The following is a 23,118-nucleotide window of genomic DNA, read 5'->3' as shown; positions in this document are numbered from 1 at the left end:
TTATTATTAGTCACTCCCAGGACGTGCACACAAAGCACCACTTTCAAGATAAGTCCAGGCTAAAAAAGGATCGCACACATGCTTGGTTTCCTGTTCAATCAGGCCGGACAAACCCACCATAAAACCTTCAACTAGATCGATGAACATGTCTTAAAGGAAAGGCAGCAACAGATGGGACGGAGATAGGAGCGGTGGGAACGGTGCCATAAAAGATCGGACATGTCCTGCTCTTAGATCTTTATTAGGCCAGCTGCTGAACAAGGAACTGGCTTGGGAGGTTAGCCTCAAGCAACAGGATCAGCTGTCGTCAGGTTATGCAGAAGTCAGCACAAACCCATGCTAAGGTTATGTCCTTTAAATGCTTGCTCTGCCATGGGGAGAGCCTACTGTAAGGGCAACGAATAACATGGCTGCTATTTACAAGATGAAACCCAAGTGTTCAATACAAAACCTTCAAATGCACAGTGAATCCATTGGTGTAACATGATGAAAATACTCATGCATACCGCATTCGTCATTTGCGGTTCACTGATACCAAATTCATAACAGAATTATGATTTTTAAAACACAGGTTCAGAATTTTCAGAACCACATTGTAATATGCTCTGCTCGCGTTTGTTAGCTAACAATTCCTTGTAACGGAACCCTGCAACATCTTCGTTACTATGACTCTCTTCCGGATTGTCTCTCTCTATTGCAACATGTTCTGCGCTCTTTTGGTTGCTTTATTGTATTATGTTTCTGCTCTCGTTTGTTCTGCTCTGTAACTGTTGTGAAGCGCTCTGATACCCTCCGGTCAGGCTAGCGCTATACAAAACTTCGTAAATAAAAATAAAATAAAATAAAATAAGCCAAAGCATAAAGCTGAGTGGATCAAAGTGACGTGTCCACAGAAAAAGAAAATTTGCTTCATATGTGGATGTGGTTTTCACATAACTGCACATGTCCCATCATTGGACAGATTTGCAACGGATGTTGCAAAGCGAACCATTTTATGATGGTTTGCAATGAGAAAGGAAAAGTAAGTGTGTCACAGAGTGAAGTGAAGCCAAAAAGGCCGACAGATGCATCAGTGACATTCAACACGCACCCACAAAGCCAAATGGTCGCACCGACTGAGGCAAATGGACACCAAACAAAGTCAATCATCATCACAATCTTCTTTAAAGAGCTCCTCAGTGTTATTTTAATTGAAAGTAACGATAACTGTGCAATCTCAATGTTTATCTCAGAGAGGCATTGTTAGAAGTGGGGGTCTCTAGTTGGCAAAGGTATACACCTTTGACCAAATAGGGACCCTTGCTTTCTAAGTCAGGGAAAGGGGATTACACTACTGGATAACCCCTGCTCACCCCCTTGGTAGCTTGGCACGAGCAGACAGGCTTTTCTCAGAGGCAGTGTGTTAAGCATTTGTGAACACATACAGTAATACAGTGAAAACACTACAGATGGAGACAACACAGGTTTTATAAAAATAAGTATTCTTTATATAGACTTATCACAAGACCATAAACAACCAAAATCCACAATACTGTACTCAATAAGAATTCTTCAAGATGGTAGAAATACTTCAAAAATAGGTTATTCACTTAAAAATAGTCTTTAGCAGCAAATAAACCTAACTGGAGTTATAACGAAATCAAGGTCAAAGATATCCCAAAATACGGCGCTGACCGCGAGGTGTGAGGCGTTGGGGCTGGAGTCAAAACAGTCCCACAAAGAACAGTACCTTGGAAAAGCGAAAACAAAGACAGCTCACAGCGTCAGGGAGGTGGGGCTTTTTTGGCGCATTGTGGCGTCGGTTCCTTACTTCGGGGGAGATGAAGCGTCCTTGTCCTGGATGCTTGCGCAGGCAGGGGAGGTGTTGATTCCTGACCGGAGAGTGGGTGAGGTCACAATGGCCCCGAAACCATGTTTCCGTACGATGTCACAATGTTGATGGATTCTTGACCAACCACGTCAACGATCGGCTCCACGATGATGTCGGCTTCAGAGTTGATGCGGCACAGCAGCTGGCATCGGGCCGGCGTCGTAACTTGGAGCAGCACTCACGGCTATGGCAGGCCTACGATGTCGTTCGCAGACATCGATGTGGCACGGCGGCCGGCGGCGGGTCTACGCTGCAAGTCGGAGCAGCACTCACGGCTACGATGCAGATGACGGCATTGCTCGCTGGCGTTGGTGTTGCCGAATTCCTTCTAGATGCAGGCAAACGGAAGGGAGTGAAGTCTGGTAAACCTGAGACTTCGGTCAGGAGACAAGCTCAAATCAAGCCCTTGGAGTAATATTTTGCAAGATGATGAAAGTTCTTCAAAAGTTCCTTCTCCTTTCCTTGGCAATGAAGAGACCACTGCAGGCCAACCCAGCAAACAGCATACTGGCAGAGAGGCAGTGCAAACTCCTGCAATTTCCTTGTTTTTTCTCCTTGGCAAAAGGTTTGTCTTGTTCCCAGAAGTGATCTAAAGGCTGCGGGCCTGGGTCCCCATATTTATACTCATATTCTCTTTGTTCTCTGAAGGCTGAGAGGCCTCTGCCTAGTCCAAACCAGTTCTGGTCGGTCCTGGATCACTTTGTTGACAAGACTCCTTCTTTCCTTTCACAGTGTAGGCCAGGGGCATTGGACACACCACAGGATGTGGAGCCAGCATTGTGGAGGGAAGGCACAGCCCTATTCAGGTCCTAGGTGCAACTCCTCCCACCCATCTACATGCAGATCTCTCTATTCAGCCTTGTGCTGACTCACACTGTCTCCTGGAATCCCCCAGCCCCTGTCACTCAAACTCCAGACAAGGAATACACAACCTAGCAGAGGCAGGCTTGGATAGTTGGGCAAGAAAATACCTAAAAGTGTTTTTTTAAAGACAGAATGTTAAAACCAACTTCCCTAAAAGATGTATTTATCATTCTGAGTTCAGGCATACTAAACTCGAAATTCCTAATTGAGTCAGTTTGGATTGTAAGATGTAATAATCAGTTCAGTTCATTAAGTCTTTATTTCGAATAAAATTCATAAAAGACAGCATACAGTACATGAAATATTAATAAAAAGCATTCATAGGCTCATTTAAAAAGTTATTAAACCATTGAAAAGACTTTGCAATAAAAATCCTTCATACGTTATCATTTATAAAATATTCAAATTCCTAATACGGATCAGCCATGCCCCGCCTAGGAACTTGGCCACACTAACCACAACAAGCTCAGATCTAAGGGTACGAAGCTTCCACAGAGCTTCGAGATGTCCCCTACTCCCCAGTCTACTACATATGGGTTTGAGCCATTTTAAGCGCAGGGTTCGATAGGCTGGGCAGACAAAGAACAAATGACCAATGCTTTCCACCTGATCCGGGCACCAGGGACATTTGTTATTTACATTCCCTGCCCACTTGACAGTAAATGAATTAATGGGGAGTGTCCCGACACGGAATTGATGGTACAGTTTCCGATCGAGGGTTTTACAAATCACATCCCAGTAGGGCTCAAGAAAAGGTGTCAATTTGTGAGTCAGAAAATGCTCTGTTAAGTTAGTATCTAACGATTGGGTAACTGCTGTTGATTTAACAGATGCCCAAAACAGGTCTTTAAAATCTTGTTTGGAGGGGAATATGGAACCCCCCGGATTAGTCCACAGCTGGTAAAGGCCCATTTCTAGCAAAACGTGTTTAAGTTCCCTAAGCCCGGGGATTCTAGAGGCACCCCACAATGATTTTACTTCCACCAATTCATTTGCAAAGAGGCTAAGCTCTGGAATAGTCCAGAGCCGACGCCAAAATGCCACCAAGCGAAACCGGGCCATCTCGCTGAAGGGTCTACAACCTAGGTCTAGCAGCAATGGTTTGTTAGGTGTAGATTGGGGAAGCCCTACCAGGTTTCGCAAAAACTTGTTCTGGGCTATGACCAAGGTAGACAAGTCCTTATAACCCCAAATATCAGCACCATACAGGGTAGCTGCTTTGATCTTGGCTTCAAAGATCTTTAATGCTGGGGCAATGCGTTTGGTCAAAGATTTCTTCTGTTCTTGTAGTAAACAGTCAGTAAAACAGACAAATTTAAGATGTAATGCCTCAATCTGGGGTTTCCAACTTAGTTGGTAATCCAGGGTCACACCCAGATAGGTCATTACCTTCACCTGTTCGATCAAAACACCATTCAGACTAACAGAGCTGTGATAGGGTTCTTATTGCTGAAGACCATAAATTTTGTTTTGTCTACATTAATCTGTAGATCATTTACCCTACAAAACTCTGCAAACCTATTCAGGGCTGTCTGCAACCCACTACGGGTTTTGGAGAGAAGCAGGGTGTCGTCGGCAAAAATTAACATCGGGAACTTCGACCCGCCCAGAGAGGGTGCATCTGTCTGAGAATTGGTGAAGAGTTTGACAACCTGGTTAATGAAGAGGAGAAACAGGGTGGGGGCCAACACACATCCCTGGCGCACCCCACGTTTTACCGGGAAACTGTCAGTCACCTGACCCTGTCTGCCCCACCTCACTCGGGCAAAGTTATCCTCGTGTAATCTCATAACTATTTCCAAGAGTTCAACAGGAAGGCCCATGAGTCTCAATGAATCCCATAGTTTTACTCTTGGGACCAAGTCGAAAGCCGACTTGAGGTCCACAAATGCGGCATAAATAACCGCTCCACCCAAAAAAACCACCTTCCAATAAAGCATAGTGAGTCTGAACACCTGATCTAAGGTACTAGTGCCCGGTCTGAACCCAGCTTGTATGGGGGATAGTATGTTTTCCTGTTCTATCCACCCCAAAATTCTTACAAGAACCATCCTGGCAACTATTTTTTGTAATGAGTCTATTAGGCTTATGGGGCGATAATTTTTTGGTAGCGAGCGGTCCCCTTTTTTAAAAATTGGTAAAATCTCGGCCCCTTTCCAGGATTCCGGGATCCTGGCCCCTGCTGCGATGGCATTAGCCAGCATAGTTATGTAGGGGACCCATACTTCAAGATTTGATTTGAAAAGATCTGCAGGGATTGCATCCAATCCCGGTGCTCTCCCCGACTGAACAGAACCCAGGGCACATTCGGTGTCAGTGGATGAAAAGGTGAGTACGGGCCCAGCACTAAGAAGCAACCCCGATACTGGCTCTTTCTGTGAGCCAAGCGCTTTGCTTGTGTCTGCAAATTGACCAGAGTAAAAACCCACCCAATCCAAAGCGGAAACAAAATTAACAGGTGTTTGTGAGTCCGGGTCCCTACCCCACTTAACAATCTCCCAAAACTTTGTTTGGTTAGACGATTTACATGCCAAGAGGAGTTCTGACCAAAATTGGTCATCCCATTCCCTCTTAGCTGTCCATAAAACCTGTTTATAAGTTAACCTGGCATTCTTGATATCATTAGTGGCCCTTGATTTAACTGCTGCAATTAATTTACTATGTGCTTCCTTCACCTCTTGTTATACCACCTTCTGGGAGCATTAATTTTCCTAAACCTCGACGGCTTTGTGAGCAAGACTTTTAGTTCCATAAAGCACTTCTCGTGTAGGTTGTTAATTGGGGAATCAGGCCCAAAGGGGGGCTGTAGATCCACCATGTTACCCATTGTACTCATTACAACCTCCTCTATTTCTTTAATAAGCAGAGGCTCTGCTAAAACCCTTGGCCATTTTACCCACTTCCTATCATTACACAAAATGATCTCGGACATCGGGCAAGCTGTTACAGGGGGTCCCCCCCCCCAGACCGGATACCCTGAGGCCCAATGAGAGAGGATTATGGTCACTCTCTGGCCGTACCACTACCTCCATATCTACCACAAGCGGCCAAATATCTACTTTAACTAGTATGTAGTCAATTCGACTCATACTGATCCCATTATTAAAGGTTGGTTGGCCAGACTTGTCAGAAATTGTGCGCCCATTCACTGCCCGCAATCCCCACTCCATGCGAAATTCCAACCAATGCAGAGCCACCTCAGTTCCCCTTACACCCTTGCCTATAGTTAATGGCGGAATGTTCCAAACAATGTCTTCATCGGCTCCCACATCCTCGTCTAAACTTACGATGGGTTCAAATGAGCAGTTCAAATCCCCTGCCACCACAAAAAAACAGTCACACCTCAATTCCCTCAAAAGCTCATCAAGGACATTCAAAACCGGTTGTTTACGGCCACCTTGACAGCCTCGGGCATAGATATTTATTAGGACAATGCTCTCGTTTTTACCCTTGGTGAAATTAATACATAGGAGGTCTGGGTTATCCACCCAAATTTCCGTAGCTTGGTACCCCAAGGAGTCTCTAATCCGCACCACCAATACCCCAGAGGCTCTTCCCTTTGAGCCCTCTATGGCAGGCTTATAATAGTTCAAATACCCTGCTCTAAATCGGGGGGCTGTTGCCCAGCTTTCCTGGAATACAACAATGTCAAAGTTGTCGATGAATTCTGCCCAATCGTCATTATCCAAACGACCCCTTAACCCTGCTATGTTCCAGGAAACCATTTTGAGCAACCCCTTTTGGCTACAGATAGAATTAACCCCTGGTAGACTTACATCTTCCGCCCCAGTCTCAATAAGCCTGGTTACAAGGCTTAGGTCCATTTGTGGGCCTTCTGTGGAGGCACTGTCTATACTATTATTATTATTATTATTATGTTTCTTATATAGCACCTGAATCGACCCCCGAAGGGGTATCTCCGCGCTTGCCTTGGGAACCCGTCCTGGCTTTTCCCTGTGAGATAGCCCCTACAGGGCATCCCCAAGGTGAAAGCCAGGCATCCCGCCGCGGGGGGCCGTTGTGGAGATTAAGCAAGCTTAATGCCCAGAGTTGCAGAGTGTGAACCCATGATTAGGTCAGGCACCGAAGCGAGAATTATCGAGTCCATGGACATTTGAGCTCAAGACCCTGCCGCGTCGGGAATTGAACCCTGGTCCCGGGTCTGACCTCTGCTTCAGGGTCTGCCTGCTCTAACCAGTGAGCCACACTTCTCCACATACATGGTTCTAATGGGATAGGAACGGAAATCACAGAAGTGGGAGTGGGTTTGGGATCGTGTGTGGAGTCGTTAGCCCTCCGGAGTCAATCAACCTCGCCCAAACAACCGAAATGATTGAAGGTTGGAGCCCCTTCCCACCTGCCATTATGGCCTTGCCATCCATCCCTTCGCCGTCCCCACACAGTATTTTGGGCTAAAGACCAATTCCCCTGTGGGGTTGGGTTTTCCCGTGGGGGATAAAAGAAGGTAAGTGGCCTAACAACAATTGTTGTATTTTCGCCTTGTGCATCCCATGAGCATAGATGTTGCGCTGTACATGGATCTGCAAAGGAAACAACAATACAGTCACCTGGGATGGACTTAATTGTAGGGCCTACCCAAGGTACCATACGTGCCATTAGGATGTTACTTCTTAAGTGATTGGGTAACTGTCTGTTTGTGTTAAGCCAGTAGATAACTTTATTTTTTAGTGACCAAAAATTCTCATGGGATTGTGTCTCCAAAACGGGCACACCGGCTAGCACTACAACATACGGCCTAGCAACTGGGGGTAGATCTATAAAACCCCCACGAAAGTTATGTGTATTGCTATGTCCTTGTGGATATGTGCTTTGGGTCGCGGTCTTTTTAAGTTTTTGGACAACGACCTGAGACCCAGATTTTGTAGGTGGTAAGCCTTGTGTAGGGCGAAGAATTGGGGCGTTGATTTGTGGGGTGGTAACTGTAAGGTTACAAACTTTTGTGCGGGGTTTGGGTATAGGTTTGGGTTTAGACGGGGGTTGATCGGGTGGTGCTACAACTGGAGCCTGTAAAGTGCTCTCATCTCCCTGTAAGTTTTTAAATTCCATTTGTTTTAGACTAAAGACTAGCTAAAGTAACAATTGTCTTGTCCATCTCTAACAGGTTATTTTCAATACGTGAGAGTCTGTGTTCGAGGGGGGATAAAAGCTTTTGCAATGTCTCCCATACAATTTTAAGGAAATCTTCGTCACCCCCCTGTGGCTCACCTGGTGGTCCCTCGATAACCCACTCAGCTAAATGTGGACGAATTTCGCCCACTGATGTATCTTATTCCACACTGTCTTTGCTGGTACCAGTCTCCTCACCTTTATTTTGGAGAACATCAGCACCCAACTTATTTAAGAGTGGGAGTCTTTGATTATTAAAAAATTGTTCCCTAGCAATTTTGGCCTTTTTCCTGGCATAGGCTGATCTTGCGAGGCGTTTCCTTCTTTGAACAATATCCCTTTTATTAACACTTACAATTGGCTTGGTCATCTCGGGTTTTTTAGAGAGACCTAAATCCAAAACAGGAGTCTTTGACAACAGGATCTGTTTAGGCCTGGGAGAAGGGATTGCTCCGTGAGAGGGGTTGTTGGGGAGTGGTGAATAACCGCCTTAGTTATTAATGACCGAAGGCCAGACAGGCGCTCGGGAGTTTTGGCGGAGGCGATATTACCTAGAGATGATTTTTTAGAGAGGGCTAGGTCCTGAGATAGTCTTCGTGCAGCGTCTAACTCTATGGACACTCTATTCTGCATTTTAATGATTTCAATATCAATAGCCGTATTAGTCTTAGTAATGAAATCATCTAGGGTCCCGTTACGCATTTTCCCTTCTTTTGCAGTTTTACTACGAGAACCCCGTGAGCACATAGCAAATCTTAAAAATGGATGAACTTAATAAATAGAAGGGAGATGGGGTTTACACAGGGGGGGTGGCCCAGTCCAGTCCTCTCCGTACTCTTCGCCCCGAGCTGCGTCCTGCGCTGCGGGAGGCAGATTCTAAGTTATTGAGGAGGCTACGGGCTGTGGGCGGAGCAACAGGGAGAGCGGACCGGAAGCTGGTAATCGGTCAAGCAGGGACTCCTGGGAAATGGAGTCCCTGCAACGCTCGCAGCCCCGTAGACTACCGCAGCTCGGTTTCAGCAGTCCGCAGCCCCCTCTCTGGAAGACAGGCAGCCCCTCCTACTCCTCTAAGCGATGCGGCACCCGCGGAGCGGGTGCGGCGAGGTCTGGGATGCAACAGGCAGGTTCTCCTCCTCGGCGTAGCTCCTCTCAGTCAGGTAAAGTCTTTGGAAGTGGTCCCGCAGGGAAAAGAACACGGGGGGTTTAAAAGGCCACAGGTGGGCAGCGGGCGGAGCAACAGGGAGAGCGGACCGGAAGCTGGTAATCGGTCAAGCAGGGACTCCTGGGAAATGGAGTCCCTGCAACGCTCGCAGCCCCGTAGACTACCGCAGCTCGGTTTCAGCAGTCCACAGCCCCCTCTCTGGAAGACAGGCAGCCCCTCCTACTCCTCCAAGCGATGCGGCACCCGCGGAGCGGGTGCGGCGAGGTCTGGGATGCAACGGGCAGGTTCTCCTCCTCGGCGTAGCTCCTCTCAGTTAGGTAAAGTCTTTGGAAGTGGTCAATAATCAAACTGCCTGTCTGGCCTTGCAATAGTGAAAAAATGAAAATGGCTGTTATTCACCGTTAGGACATGCCACACACACCATGGTATGTCCTACCTTATACTTACAATGCAACCTGCCCTTGGGCCACCTTAGGTGTGTCTGATATGAAGAAAAGGGAAGGCTTAGGGACTGGCAAGTGGGTGCACTTACCAAGTTGACATGGCAGTAATAGACTGCACACAGGCTCTGCAATGGCAGACCTGAGACACACTTTACAAGCTGCTTCTGTAGGTGGCACAACCAGTGCTGCATGCCCACCATCAGCATTTGATCTACAAGCCCTGGGCACACATGGTGCACTGTACTAGAGTCTGACAAGTAAATCAAATAACCCAATCATGAAGCTACTAATCAATACATCAATTTAACATAGGGAGCACTTGCACTGTGGTACTAATTAGCAGTGGCACAGTGCCCAAAGCATCTAACCAGCAAAACAGATCAAAACCAGAGGAGGCCAACAGTAAAAAATGGAAGGGAAACTCACACCAATGATACCAGGTCTAACATGTGCCCCTCCAGCTGAAATATGGGTAGAACTACTCTTACCCATGGGAGTTCTCTTCACTAAGGCAGAAAAATCTGGACAGACCATCAACATTGGTGTGTTCTGTAGCAGGGTGGTATTCCACCGTAAAGTCCATCCCCTGTAGGAAAATGGACCACCTCAACAACTTTGGGTTCTCACCCCTCATTTGCATCAACCATCTGAGGGGCCTGTGGTCGGTCTGAACCAGGAAGTGAGTCCCAAATAAGTATGGTCTAAACTTCTTCAGTGCCCAGACCACAGCAAATGCCTCAGGCTCAATTGCACTTCACCTCTGTTCCCGTGGAAGTAACCTCCTACTGATGAAGGCTACAGGTTGGTCTAGGCCCTCCTCATTAATCTGTGAAAGACAATCCTGACACCATGCTCTGAAGCATCTGTGTGAACAATGAATTCCTTTGCGAAGTTGGGCGCCTGAAGCACGGGTGCTGTGCACATGGCAGACTTCATGACGTCAAAAGCCTTCTGACAGGTGTCAGTCCAGTTCACTTTCTTGGGCTGCTTCTTGGAAGTCAGTTCAGTTAAGGGTGCAACAATGTTGCCATACTCCTTGACAAACCTCCTGTAATGCCTCGTGAGTCCTAAAAAGGCTCTCACCAGTATCTGAGTCTTTGGGGGTTCCCATGCCAGGATGGTTTCAATCTTGGGTTGCAGGGGTGCCACCTGGCCGCTCCCTACATGGTGTCCCAAGTATACCACAGAACCCTGCCCCATCTGGCGCTTACTCGCCTTGATCGTGAGGCCTGCCTATCGCAGTGCCATCAACACTTCCCAGAGGTGGCGCAGATGTTTTCCCCAACTGGCGCTGAACACTGCAATGTCATCCAGGTAGGTGGCGCTGAAATCCTCTAGTCCAGCCAACACCTGGTTGACCAACCTCTGAAAGGTGGAAGGGGCATTCTTCATCCCAAAGGGCATAACCCGGAATTGGTAGTGCCCATCTTGTGTGAAGAATGCTGACCTCTCTTTGGCCCCATCAGTTAGGGCGATCTGCCAGTACCCAGACATCAAATCAAACGTGCTGAGGTACCTTGCAGCCCCCAACAGATCAATGAGCTCATCAGCTTTGGGGATGGTGTGCACATCAGTCCTGGTGACCGAATTGAATCCTCGGTAGTCCACACAGACCCGGAGTTCGGGTGTGGCACCAGGCGCGGCAGCCTTTGGGACCAAAACCACTGGGTTGGCCCAAGGACTGTTAGCGGACTCAATCACCCCAAAGGCAAACATCTTGGAGACTTCCTCCTTGATGTAAGCTCTGACCTTGTCAGTCACTCTGTAAGCCTTGGGCATCACAGGCATACTGTCCCTAGTGTCCACATCATAGACGCACCACTCTGTGATTCCAGGAATCAAGGAAAACAAATCAGAGAATTGTCCCAACAGTTGGCAACAATCTTGCTGCTGATCAAGGGTCAGTGTGGCAGAGAGGCTGACGCCATCCACTGACCCATCTTGCTCTGTTGCAGACAAGAGGTCAGAAAGAGGCTTGGTCTCCTCCTCCAGTTCATCATCTGTTGCTAGGATCATGCCCACTTCGGACCTTTCTAAGTGGGGCTGCAGGTGGTTAGCATGCAGGACCAGCAAAGGGTTCTTTGGAGACCGCAAGTTCACCAGATAGGTGACATCACTCGTGCGCTCCACCACCTCAAATGGTCCGGTCCACCTGATCTGGAACACACACGGCTCTGCAGGAGCCATGACCCACATTTTCTGTCCAGGTAGAAGCTCAATCAGAATGGCATTCTGATCGTACTACCGCTTCCTATCCTTCTGGTTTGCTTCCAGATTCGCCTGAGCGAGTTGCCTGAGTCGCCGAGTCTGGTTCCTGAAGGCCAGCATGTAACTGTATACATCCTGAGAAGGATTCCTGGGAGATTGCTCAAAGCCTTCCTTGACCAGACTCAAAGGTCCTCTTACTGGGTGTCCATACAACAGTTCAAAGGGGCTGAGCCCTAGGGACTTTTGTGGCACCTCACGGTAAGCAAAAAGAAGGCATGGCAAGAGGACGTCCCACTTATGCCTCATAGGTTCCTCAAGACCCATAATCATGTCTATAATGGTGCGGATGAATTTCTCAACCAGTCCATTACCTTGTGGGTGGTACGGAGTGGTGAACGTATATGTAACACCACACTCCTTCCACAGAGAATTCATATAACTGGAAATGAAGTTTTTTTTACCTCAGTCAGACACCACCTCTCTGTCGAACACCACACGATAGAAAATCCCCATCAGTGCACGTCCCAAAACGGGCCAGTCACTGTCCTGAGCGGGATGGCTTCCAGGTACTGGGTAGCATGGTCCACCAAGACCAGGATAAACCTGTTGACCATGGCTGTCTTGAGGTCCAGTGGTCCCACAATGTCAATGCCCACCCCTTCAAAGGAGGTACTGACTACAGGGAAAGTTTGGAGAGGAGCCTTGCTTAATGTAATTTCCAACTGTGAAAAAGATGACTGGTTCATGGTGGGAGTCTCTGGAATCCTAAATTAAGATCCTAACTTACTGTGAAGTCGGATTTTAAAATACTATTCTGAAAATGCCACTTTTAGAAAGTGTATACAAATTTGGGAAACCCAAAATAACCTTGTGGGCTTGGGTAAAGTTAATCAGGTAATGGTGCCTATAAGGGATTTATTTTTCACAAAGAATTTTGTTTCAATTTGTCACTTGTCAGATGTCTCATCATCACATCGCAAACCAATTTCAACAATGCATGTCTCAATTAATCTAATGAGATAAATTCAGTTAACCAGGTGTATTTCTTCTTTTTGTTTTTATGCCAAAACACAAAAGATATTTTAGGAGTTTCAAAACACAGTCCTCACACAACAGTGATAACAGAAGCTACAATTATCATGAATGAAAGTTAATTAGTCATCAATGTATCAATAGCCACTTCCTATTATGGTCGGCCTGAACCTTTGACTTCGACCCACTCCAGCACGACCAGAAAGCCCCAGGTGGTGCTTTATGCTTTTAGCCACTATACTGCAGTTTATTCTTTAAAAAGTAAAGATAGTATCAAGGAGCACACTAATATCTAAAGCAATTCAAATGTCAAGTGCAATATAATCTTTGAAACATATGTAGACAGGAGTCTTGATAGTTCTTGAATTCAGCTATGTTGCTTTTATTTTCACAATTAGAAGAATAAATACATGCATCAGCCCTGCCGACGCATTCGTCCATTAAAGGAGTACATCAGGGCTGTAAAAACAATTGAATAAACATTTTTAGTATCAACTAAATAACTTCAAAATTAAAGCACAACATTTAAATAAAGACACAAGAGAGACAGGACAACTATCAGCAAGACGAGTGTGTTCTGTCCCTAATTCTTAGACCAACAGAGCAATCGTTAAATATTACACAGTCAAAATTGCATAAGCTACCCCCTGCCTATATACACTGTAATTTACTATAATGATATCAGTTATTTTCACAATCATTTTATACTTATTTTTATAAAAGATCAATGTAGATCATGACATCATGTAAAAACACAATGCACAAAGAATCTATACAATCTTATCAATTCTGGCTAAAATGATTTGTTCTCAATGCACTAAGTGGGATGGTAACCAGTTTCCTATAAATGTCACCTTTGAAGCTAAAAAGAAGATAGGTCAATCATGTTTGTTATCATCTACATCTTATTTCCACTTTTCTCCAATTCCCCATAAACAGACGTTATAGTCTTCTACAAATCAGTTAGTAATCTCCACAGCAAGTTTTAAGGATAAACAAAATTAATAAGCACTGAACAATCACTATAATAAGTTGTAAGGTCTCTATAGCTTCATTTTTTGCTGAATAATATTCATAGCTCAATGCAAAATTACTCACTTAAATATGACATGGCATTAATACAAATGGAGCAGACTATCCGATGGAGAATAGTTATATATTTTCTGTTGTGAACCCCTCGTGGCATGCTATCAATCACCCAAATTAAAGCCTTGGTTCTTCTCGGTCTATAAAAGTTGAAAATGCAAAGTGAGCTCAGTCCGGAATCCTATTATAAAAACAAATCTAAAAAAGGGATAAACATCTAATCATACTCATTGAGATAAGAATTTCCAAGAATGGTGTGATTTTTTTATTGATAAATAAATGCAGTTAAATCTTATCAGAAAAAAATCCTTCTTGATTAATATATAATCGCTGGCATTCCCCATAGCGTAAAGAAGGTAAGGACTAAGATCAAAAAGCAACAGTAAGATATCATCATAATACTCATTTCCTGAAAATACACAATCATGTATCTAGTATCTACAATATGAGTCACCAGTGTCCCCCTGAGCTAATTTGCTTAAAGATAAAATTCATAGAAAGCAGTGTAGGTTCTTCCTAATCTACGCTTGGAAGTACGAGGTCTGTCAGTAAAAAAAGTTCACACCAGGTCCAAATAGTAATACCAAAGTGTTTAAGGTTAGCTTAAACCACAAGTATTAACAAACTACCTACCCATGAATCGCTGATTCATATTAAATTAGCCAAGAAAAAAATGTGTCCGTCATAAAAAAAAAATGTTTACCCACAAAGAAAGTGCAAATTTGCCAAAAGCGCTGTTATTAGCAAAAAGTATAGGCGCTCGCCTACAGTTAATCCTCTCACCTCCTGAGCAAATATCCTCAGTCTTCTTGCCACATGGGATGGGATTCCTCATCACCTACACTCATTTTAAACCATGAAACAGTCAATCATCAAGAATTCATGTTACCGCCAAAAACATCAGCCTATCAGAGGTGCACTTAACCAACCCAATACAAACGTCATGCTGAAAATAGGGTGCGGTTTTTACTCGGTCCACTATATCATGCGGTCAATTATAGAGCGAGTTTTACTCAACCATTTGAGGGTGGTTCAATGTGCTCTCCACTCTGGTATCTCTGCCTATCTGATGAAAGCTCAGTCTAGCCTAGATTTAGCATCATAGTCATGCAGAAAACCGATAGAGGTTTTCACTCTGGTCCGCAATGTAATGTGGCCAATCAGAGAGCAAGTTGGTCTCAACCATTCAAGGGCGGTTCAGTATGCTCTGAACTCTAACACATCCTCCTATCAGGTGAAGGCTTGGTCAAGCCTAGACTTAGCATAATAGTCATGTAGAAAACCGATAGAGGTTTTCACTCAGGTCCGCCCAATCACCCAGCCAATCAGAGGACGAGTTCCAAGCCACCACTGTGAGGACGGTTACGTGAGCTCTCCCACCTAAATATCTTATCCTATCAAGTACAAACTCAATCAGGCCCAGACTTAGCATAACTACAGAAAACCCGATGAGGGTTTTATTCAGAAACTCTGCGTAATTCTTCCAATCACTAATGTTCAAAAACAATGCTCCCTTTCGGAGGTGAGGTACCATGTGTACAACATCCACATTACAGTTACAAGACGTTATTTCTGCTTGATATAAAAGCAAATCCTGAGAATTGGGCTTCTGGTCTTTTTTTTAAAAATGCTAACAAACCCACGTAAGTTTCCATATAAGCTATTTATACTTAATAGTGGCAACGCGTTATTTCCAATGTAGAACAAAGCTGATCTAAATTGAATACATTTCAAAAACCTTAATTCCTGAATAGAACTAATTAATTCCAATTACCTGATGGGCAAACATTTAAAAAAATGATAGACTGAAGCGGAGCCCGACAAAACCACTTGCATAATAGCTCCACGACCTGAAATACCCCCAAATAAATGTAAAACGCAAATCATATTTCAAAAGGACAGTCCAAGTGAAAAATAAAAAAGGCAGGAAGAAGCTCAAAAATGAGATGTCAATATCATACAAGGTCCCATACAAATAACCTAGGATCTTACATAGTATATGTAAGTCAACCTAATCAAAAATTAATATATGTTCTAATAACAACAGAATCAAAAAATAATTATCATCAACATCAACCAAAAAAATATATTTTCACTCATGGATGGGCAGTCACACGCACAAGTTAACAGCCACAAATCAATTGAAGCATAGTACCCAATAAAATCCAAAATTTGGAGAGTACTGCCAAACTATGTGCTCTACATAAAAAGCACCATAGGTGTGTGAAAAACTGTTAGCAGTATAATTTCAAGCTCGTCATTTGCAACAAAACAAGCAATCTATGTGTTCCAGATGTGAGACACCGTAGGTATAATGGGACATATTAGCAGTAGCATTAAAGTTCATCTATAATGCCAAATGCCATATCATCATTGCTTCCCAAAGGCTATAATCGCCATTAAATCGATCATTAACTAATCACCAAGTGTATCTATAAAACAAAGAGGCTTCAGCACACCAAGCCATGACTGAACAGTGTCATAGTACACAATATCTTTTCTACAGAAATAGTAGGCAAAGAATCTCCTACAAGAAGAAATATAACTCATGTTCCAAATTAAGGCCCATGGACATAGTTCTTAGTCTACTAATCCATTTGGCTTCATTTTGTCTTAGCCTCAGTTCTTTGTTCCAGCCTCTAGGATCAGTTTCCAGCTTTTGGATTTCATGGAACCCAAACGCCATGTCATCTGGGTGGTTAGCAATCATGTGTTGGACTAATGGAGACCTGTCATCTTTGTTTTTTACAGCTCTCCTATGTTCCTGAATTCTTAGTTTAAGTGCTCTACTAGTACTACTGATGTAAACTTTGCTGTATATTACAAATGTACTATTACAGTTAACGAATTGGGGAATGACATGTCTCTTAGGTGTATTGTATTGGAAATCCTTACATTTGACCCCAATATTGCAAACACCACACGCCCCACAAGTTAAGAAGCCAATAAGTTGGGTCAGTTATGTTCTCCCCGTGTGTGGTCTAACATAATTCCTCATAATCTTATTTCAAATGGTAGGGCCTCTTTTGATTAGCGGTTTATCAGTAATCACAGAGGTCAGCCCATGGACACCGTTTAACAGGTCCCAATTTTTCTGTAAGATTTTATAGATCTGGGGATGATTTTTGTCGAAGGTCGGAACCAATGCTATCCTTTCTACATGTTTCCTCTGTGATTTTGTCTTCAGAGTATCAATTCGTTTTTTGCTAGCTATTCATTTTTCATCCTCATCAAAGATAGATTCAGGATAAGCCCGATCTCGTAACCTTTGTTTAAGATCCATAATAGTTAGCTTGAAATCCTCTTCCATACTGCAATTTCTTTTTAACCTAATCATTTCCCCATAAGGCATTCCTGAGATCATAGATGTTGGGTGAGCACTGTCAGTTCTCAATATGCTATTAGTCGTGGTTTCTTTACTGAACAATTTGCTCTGAATCTTGATATTAGCAATGTACAACCGTACATCCAAAAAGGCTATTTGATCTTTGTTGAAACAATTAGTGAAGCTCACATTCATGTTATTGTTCAAATATTAAACATACTCTGCCAAACTCTCAATACTACCCTTCCAAATCATCAGAATGTCCTCTATGAAACAACCCCAAAATATTATATTGTCAGTCCAAGTGGGCAATTTGAGCGACCAGGCATGCTCCCTCTCAAACTATCCCATAAAGAGATTGGTGGAAAAGGGAGAAAACCTCAACCTCATAGCCATTCTTCTCACTTGTTGGTACCATTCATATTCAAATAAGTAAAAAAAGTTTTTGAGTATGGAATCACACATCTCAATGATCATATTTGAGTGTTCTATTAGACTAACGTTTTCAATACATGTGTATAGTCCCACTACATCCAAAGTGGTAAAAAGTAGTGATGAGTCCCAATCCACATCCTCTAGTTTATTTAACACATCAGTGGTATCCCTGAGGAAGGAGGGTAAATTGCACACGAAAGGTTTGAGGAAAATATCGACATATTCAGATAGGTGTTTAGTAAGGCCCCTGATACCTGAAATAATGGCCTTCCGGGTGGCTTCTCCCTTGATTTGTATACTTTGGGAAGCATGTAAATAAAAGAATACCTCGTTTTCATCTATGAGTCCCATTTCTTTCCAAGAATATAATCTGTTAGTAACAAACCAGTGGCTTCTGCCATTGGATTCCTATTTAGTATCTTATAGCTTTCTGTATCACCTAGCTGTCTACGGATCTCATAGTCATAGTCATTCCCTTTGTAAAATCAATTTTTTTTCGCTCTTATCAGCCTCTCTAATCACGATCGACTCATCCGAGCCTAGATCAATAAGAGTCTTGTGTTTTTGTAAGGACAGACTAAAATGTTTGGTATAGGAAGGATGTTTAGGAATTTTACTGTCTTGGAATTTGTGCATTTCACACAAAGCTTTGTTAACTAAATCAATAGTTGCAAATCCCTTGTGGGGTGAATTTGGATGATGGTGCTAAACCACTAGTGCAACTATAGTCCGTTTGTACATTTAAAATACTAGGTAAGTCATTCATATCTACTACATTCTCATTAGATAAAGATAACAATACATGTATTCTTGAACATCAGTAATCGTAAGTTCAGATCTTTTCATTCAACTGCTACCTACAATACATCTCTTATCATAACCAGTGAAGAAACTTTTCAATTTCAATATTCTTGCAAATTTAAAAAGATCAATTTACAAAATCACAATCCTCTTCAGGACAAAATGATAAAACAGGTTGTAAAACATTCAGTTCAACATCCGAAATAGGACTCTTAGATAGATTAATCACTTTTAAGGTAATTTCTAGTGGCAGTCCCCTCGATCGTTCGGTTAAAACCTAAGCTTTGTTCTTGTTCTGGCTCCTCGTGCCTATCCTTATATTTTCTGTATTTTCTCCTGCCCCTCCTTGTTTTCCCAAGTTTTTTTCTTTTTACCAGTTTACTACGCTGAATCTCCTTGGAAAAAGAAAAACATTCAGCTGGTTTAGGTCCTATTGGATTACTAGGACCAGGTTCATCCACAGAAGACACACCCAAGCTACTGCAATGTACTGAACTTAGTTCTGCACCATCTTGAGAAACATGAGATTGTTTTAATTTATTGATGTCCCCCAGACTTTAGAAAGTCAGTACTCTGGTTCCACTGATTGGTTTTTGCTCTGTTGTTCTAACCTGGTGTGGGATCTTTTTGTGTGGTGTTTCACTGTTTTAATGTTTGAAGTCTGGCACAAATACTGTGCTTGCTTATGCCTTACCATGGACTAGAATTGTGGTTGCTGCTTGACCAGGGCTCACACCCCAGACAACCTATCATCCAATGTCTAACATCTACAGATCAATTGAGTGCATAACATGCAAGAAGCTGGAGGGTTTCCAATGTGTGAGAAGTCTGACATTCAGAGTGTGGAGGTAGGATGTCCCATAACAATCCGAGCCCATGTATGCCCGGAATGGTGCAAGTATTGAGGAGAAAAAACTGTGTTTTTAATCAGTCTGTCTGCATGCTCAGAGGGGAACAGGAAAATCAGCTGTGGAAAAAACAAAGGCTACAAGTGATGGACAAACTTCAGTGCATTTCTTTGCGTAAAGTGGACCATGCTTTCAAGCTCTAAAGAACAAGGTCATTTTTTATATGCATGGACTCAGCAAATTTCATAAGTTGTTGCCTTTGGGTGCACTCACTTATATGCACGCACAGAAGATGGGGTGGTAACAAAACTATGTTTTTGGATTAATATTGACTTCCTCCCATGGAAACTGTACAACAAACTTCACATGCTATTGAGCATGATAAGATTTGTGCTGTACCTCCTTTGTACATTTATATGGGCTCCTGCTGCATTTAAGATGTTTATTCCTTGACCCAGAGTGGGAGAAAGATGCTTCTTTCACAGGGGCTAGTGAGATATCGGCTCTTGGGCAGGAATCTAGAATCAACGTAGTTGGCGTCTAAAAAATTTAAAATGGAATCGCACCTATACAATGCAGTGCTTACATTTTTAGCTTAGGTATTGGTGTCCTAGAGAACAATTTAGCACTAGAAGTGTTTTTCAACTCGGTGGTACTCATTTTAGCGACCTGAGAGGGAGGAGCGGTTGAGTGGACCATAGAAATCTAACTAGCATCCTTGAGGTTAAACACAGATCTCTGCTTTAATCCACTGAACTACTAGATCCAGACATGTAGTTGGATGTTTACGTCAGCACTGCCCACCACATTACACCAGCACATACTAAGAGAGAACTCTGAATGTACACCCAAAAATTGCCTATTATGCAATTAACTGGCTTTTAGCATATCCACACCTCATGCTCCCGACCCCTATGCACCACACAAAGAGATTTGCTAGACAATGGGCTCCTCTCCCATAACAGAAAAAATAAATAGCATATTACTCTAGACGCATGGATAAATGGTTTATGCCACATTGTTTTGTCATTTGTACTAGTTATAAACAAAGGTATTTGTACAAAACCAGGTTTCCAGGGGTTAAACTGATCCAATGATATAAAACGACACTGAATAGATCGTGTGGCTGCTATCAGAGTTGAGTTATTCCATCAGTATTTGTAATATGCTTCCTATGAGACAGTAAGAAGGGTTTGTCATTTGTACATTGTAGTTCCAACAAAATCTAATTTGATCATTATGATCTGGCAATGACATGAAATTGAACCGATTACAGATAAAGGTGATACTGTGGCTGCTTACATACGAGACGGATAGGTATGTACAAGGAAGAGTTTAAAGCGTGCTTTATCTGGGAGCTAATTAGCGAGAGAGAAGGCATCTTTGGAGATCTGATCAAGGCGCTTTCTTCATGGCAGCGGTTTTCTTTCAGCCTGCAGGTTCCTGTTAAACTGGCGGGGACCCTGGTCCTGCCATGTTCTCTCTCTGACCCTTGTTCAAATTCAGGTAAATTTCGGATTGTGTCTTCTGAAGCACCTTTAAGATAAGAAAGCGTAGACAGTGAGTGATCAGCGAGACATGCTCAACCTAGATGGAGAATTTAAAAAGTATGAAAAATATCAAATGCTAATTTAATAGAGAGATAATGCAACACTGTTCCTTCAAATATACTCGGCTCATCTAATAAAATATCGTTTAGTAATTTTAATTACACATGTTAGCTCCCATGCCTGAAAATGCAACCTTGAACTAGCTGTTCATGATGCTCTTTCCTCATGTTCGTTCCTCGTGCTAAAAGTTGTATTTAAAAATAAGGTGTTCGGTATGTAAATTAAACAATATAAACAGTGAAATTGAGGCGGCCCAGCATTCGAAATTAACTAACTCTGTTCTTAAAGTCCAACTTGTGGAATGTTTACTATATGAACTGTGCCATGTGTCCTGTTTACTCTTTTGTGTGTGTATCCGACACACAGCAACACCGTTGTTGAATACCTCGCCCGCTGCTGTTGAGTTGCTGTAACCTCCAATCTGCCTTCCGTACGATGTACTGCTAGTGTCCTTTAAAATAATATTCCAAAATAAAAAGTGAATCTTACCTGCTGCCGGTCACCTCCCGCTCACGCCTCGGTGCTGGGACTTCCTTGTCCCAGCAGACACACTGTGACTACGTCACAGACTCCCTGTCCAATACCTGCGCTGCTCTGCAGTGCAGGGATTGGCCTGAGCAGGCTAGAAAGACGCCCTGTTCAGACCACGCAGTCTGTGAGGTTTCTCCAGCCAAGCTGCACTGAACACCAGGGCTGTAGAAACCTAAGTGCGCATGTGAGTTTTGTTCAGCCTGGGATGGCCGGCCAAGCACACATGAGCACTTGTGGAGTATATCTAGCACTACGTCTTCCCCTCCCATGCCTTGGCCCCACCCCTCCCTGTACACGCTGACAGAGGAAGCGGCTTAGAAATAAAGGAATATTGATATATCGTTTTATTTTTTTGCTGCTGACACTGAGGCGACGCTCCTCCGCCATTGCGGACGGGCCAGACCACCGATGCAGGAGCTGCTCAGTTCAGCTACGGCCTTCTTGAGACATGAAATATCAAAAGCCAGAGGACCCAGGACTGGTCAACCAGGTACAACGTCTCTTCCAGCCACTGGCAGAAACGTTCCCTGAGGGATTAAGTCTCTATCAGAGCGCCATCTAGAGAAAAACTGCAGTGGACAAATGAGTTGCTGTCCTGTGAAATACCTTGTGTAAGCAAAACATAGCCACGTTGGATGCCAACCACGTGCGCATGTTCAGGGAAACAGGAGCTGGCACACAGTCATCGTCATCAGCCATGCATTACTCTGACAGTGGTTTTAAGCATAGCCCTGCAGATTAGAGCAATGAAGGGCAGAAAGGGAATTATCCTCACATCCATACAGAAGGTAGTCATGCTGCTGTGCCGAATGATGGGCTACGACTCCAGAGTGGGTGAGGAAGATATCTGGGTGCTATACTATCAGGGAAGGAGGAGAAGATGGAGTAGAGAGACACAACCTTTTATCTCACTAGAGTGTGGCAGATATTAGGGCCGAGGGTGAGCTGCTCAGTAAATGTTCCCACACACTGCCCGTGTACCGGATGCTCTGGAGACAAGTGGTTAGCTGCCATCCATCTTTACCCTGCTGCATCAGGGTTTGTAAATTGACCTAATTTATGAATGATTCCTTAAATTGTGGAAACCCGTGCAATTGCCTGCTTGGGCAGAGATCCCAATTACAGGTAAAGAATTCAAAATTCTAAGGTGTGGACTCTCACCTTTGTGGTAAATAGCACCATATCCACAGGGGCACTCAGAATAGAGGCCTCAGAGCACGACACCCAGATAGTCTGAGCGTGTTTGTCATATCTGGAGCATGCATTTAAAAGAGTTTTATGGGTGCAATTGTGACACTATGATTTTGCATGATATAATATTTGTCTTTGTAGCACATGTTACACACACATACATGGTGTGCTAGCTCATGTTCAGGTTAGCACCAACCCAGTACTACAGCACGAGAGTCAAGGATGCACTATTTATGAACAAGTCATGCAGCACAGCTAGTCACCTTGCTGCGCCATGTGACATGGAAAGGGCAGGAATGTGCCGCATTTAAATTTATACAGCGCCTACCTGTCTTTTCCCAGCACCGCTTTGTAAGCAGGATTGCTTCTGTGCAGGAAGGGATATCTTCCTGCACAAAAACGATCCTCTGGGGCATTGTCCTCTTGTAATGTGTGCTGCAGAAAGCAGCACACATAGAAAGAAGAAAAACAAGGAGAAATAAACCTATTTCTCCCCATTACACCACCCGGTAGGGGATGTTTAGCAGTTGTGAACACATTCCCTGGTCCACCGCTTATGGTAAACCTGGAAATGCTTCAGAATCC

At 43.7% G+C, this 23,118-nt stretch overlaps 1 protein-coding gene across 3 annotated transcripts in view; it reads right to left on the bottom strand.

Moving 5' to 3' along the window:
• Positions 1-13,061: 13,061 nt before the first annotated feature.
• LOC147701129 (sialic acid-binding Ig-like lectin 7) overlaps positions 13,062-23,118 on the bottom strand; it is a 251,785-nt gene continuing 241,728 nt past the window's right edge. For all 3 annotated transcript variants that reach the window (XM_086929896.1, XM_086929897.1, XM_086929898.1), the window contains exon 8: positions 13,062-20,737. In XM_086929896.1, the coding sequence (XP_086786022.1) occupies positions 20,648-20,737 (90 nt within the window). In that variant the 3' untranslated portion in view covers positions 13,062-20,647. The remainder of the gene's footprint in view (positions 20,738-23,118) is intronic.

Source organism: Lissotriton vulgaris, chromosome 7 (assembly GCF_964263255.1).
Source record: "Lissotriton vulgaris chromosome 7, aLisVul1.2, whole genome shotgun sequence".
NCBI lineage: Eukaryota > Metazoa > Chordata > Amphibia > Caudata > Salamandridae > Lissotriton > Lissotriton vulgaris.
This window is presented reverse-complemented; position numbering and strand designations above follow the sequence as displayed.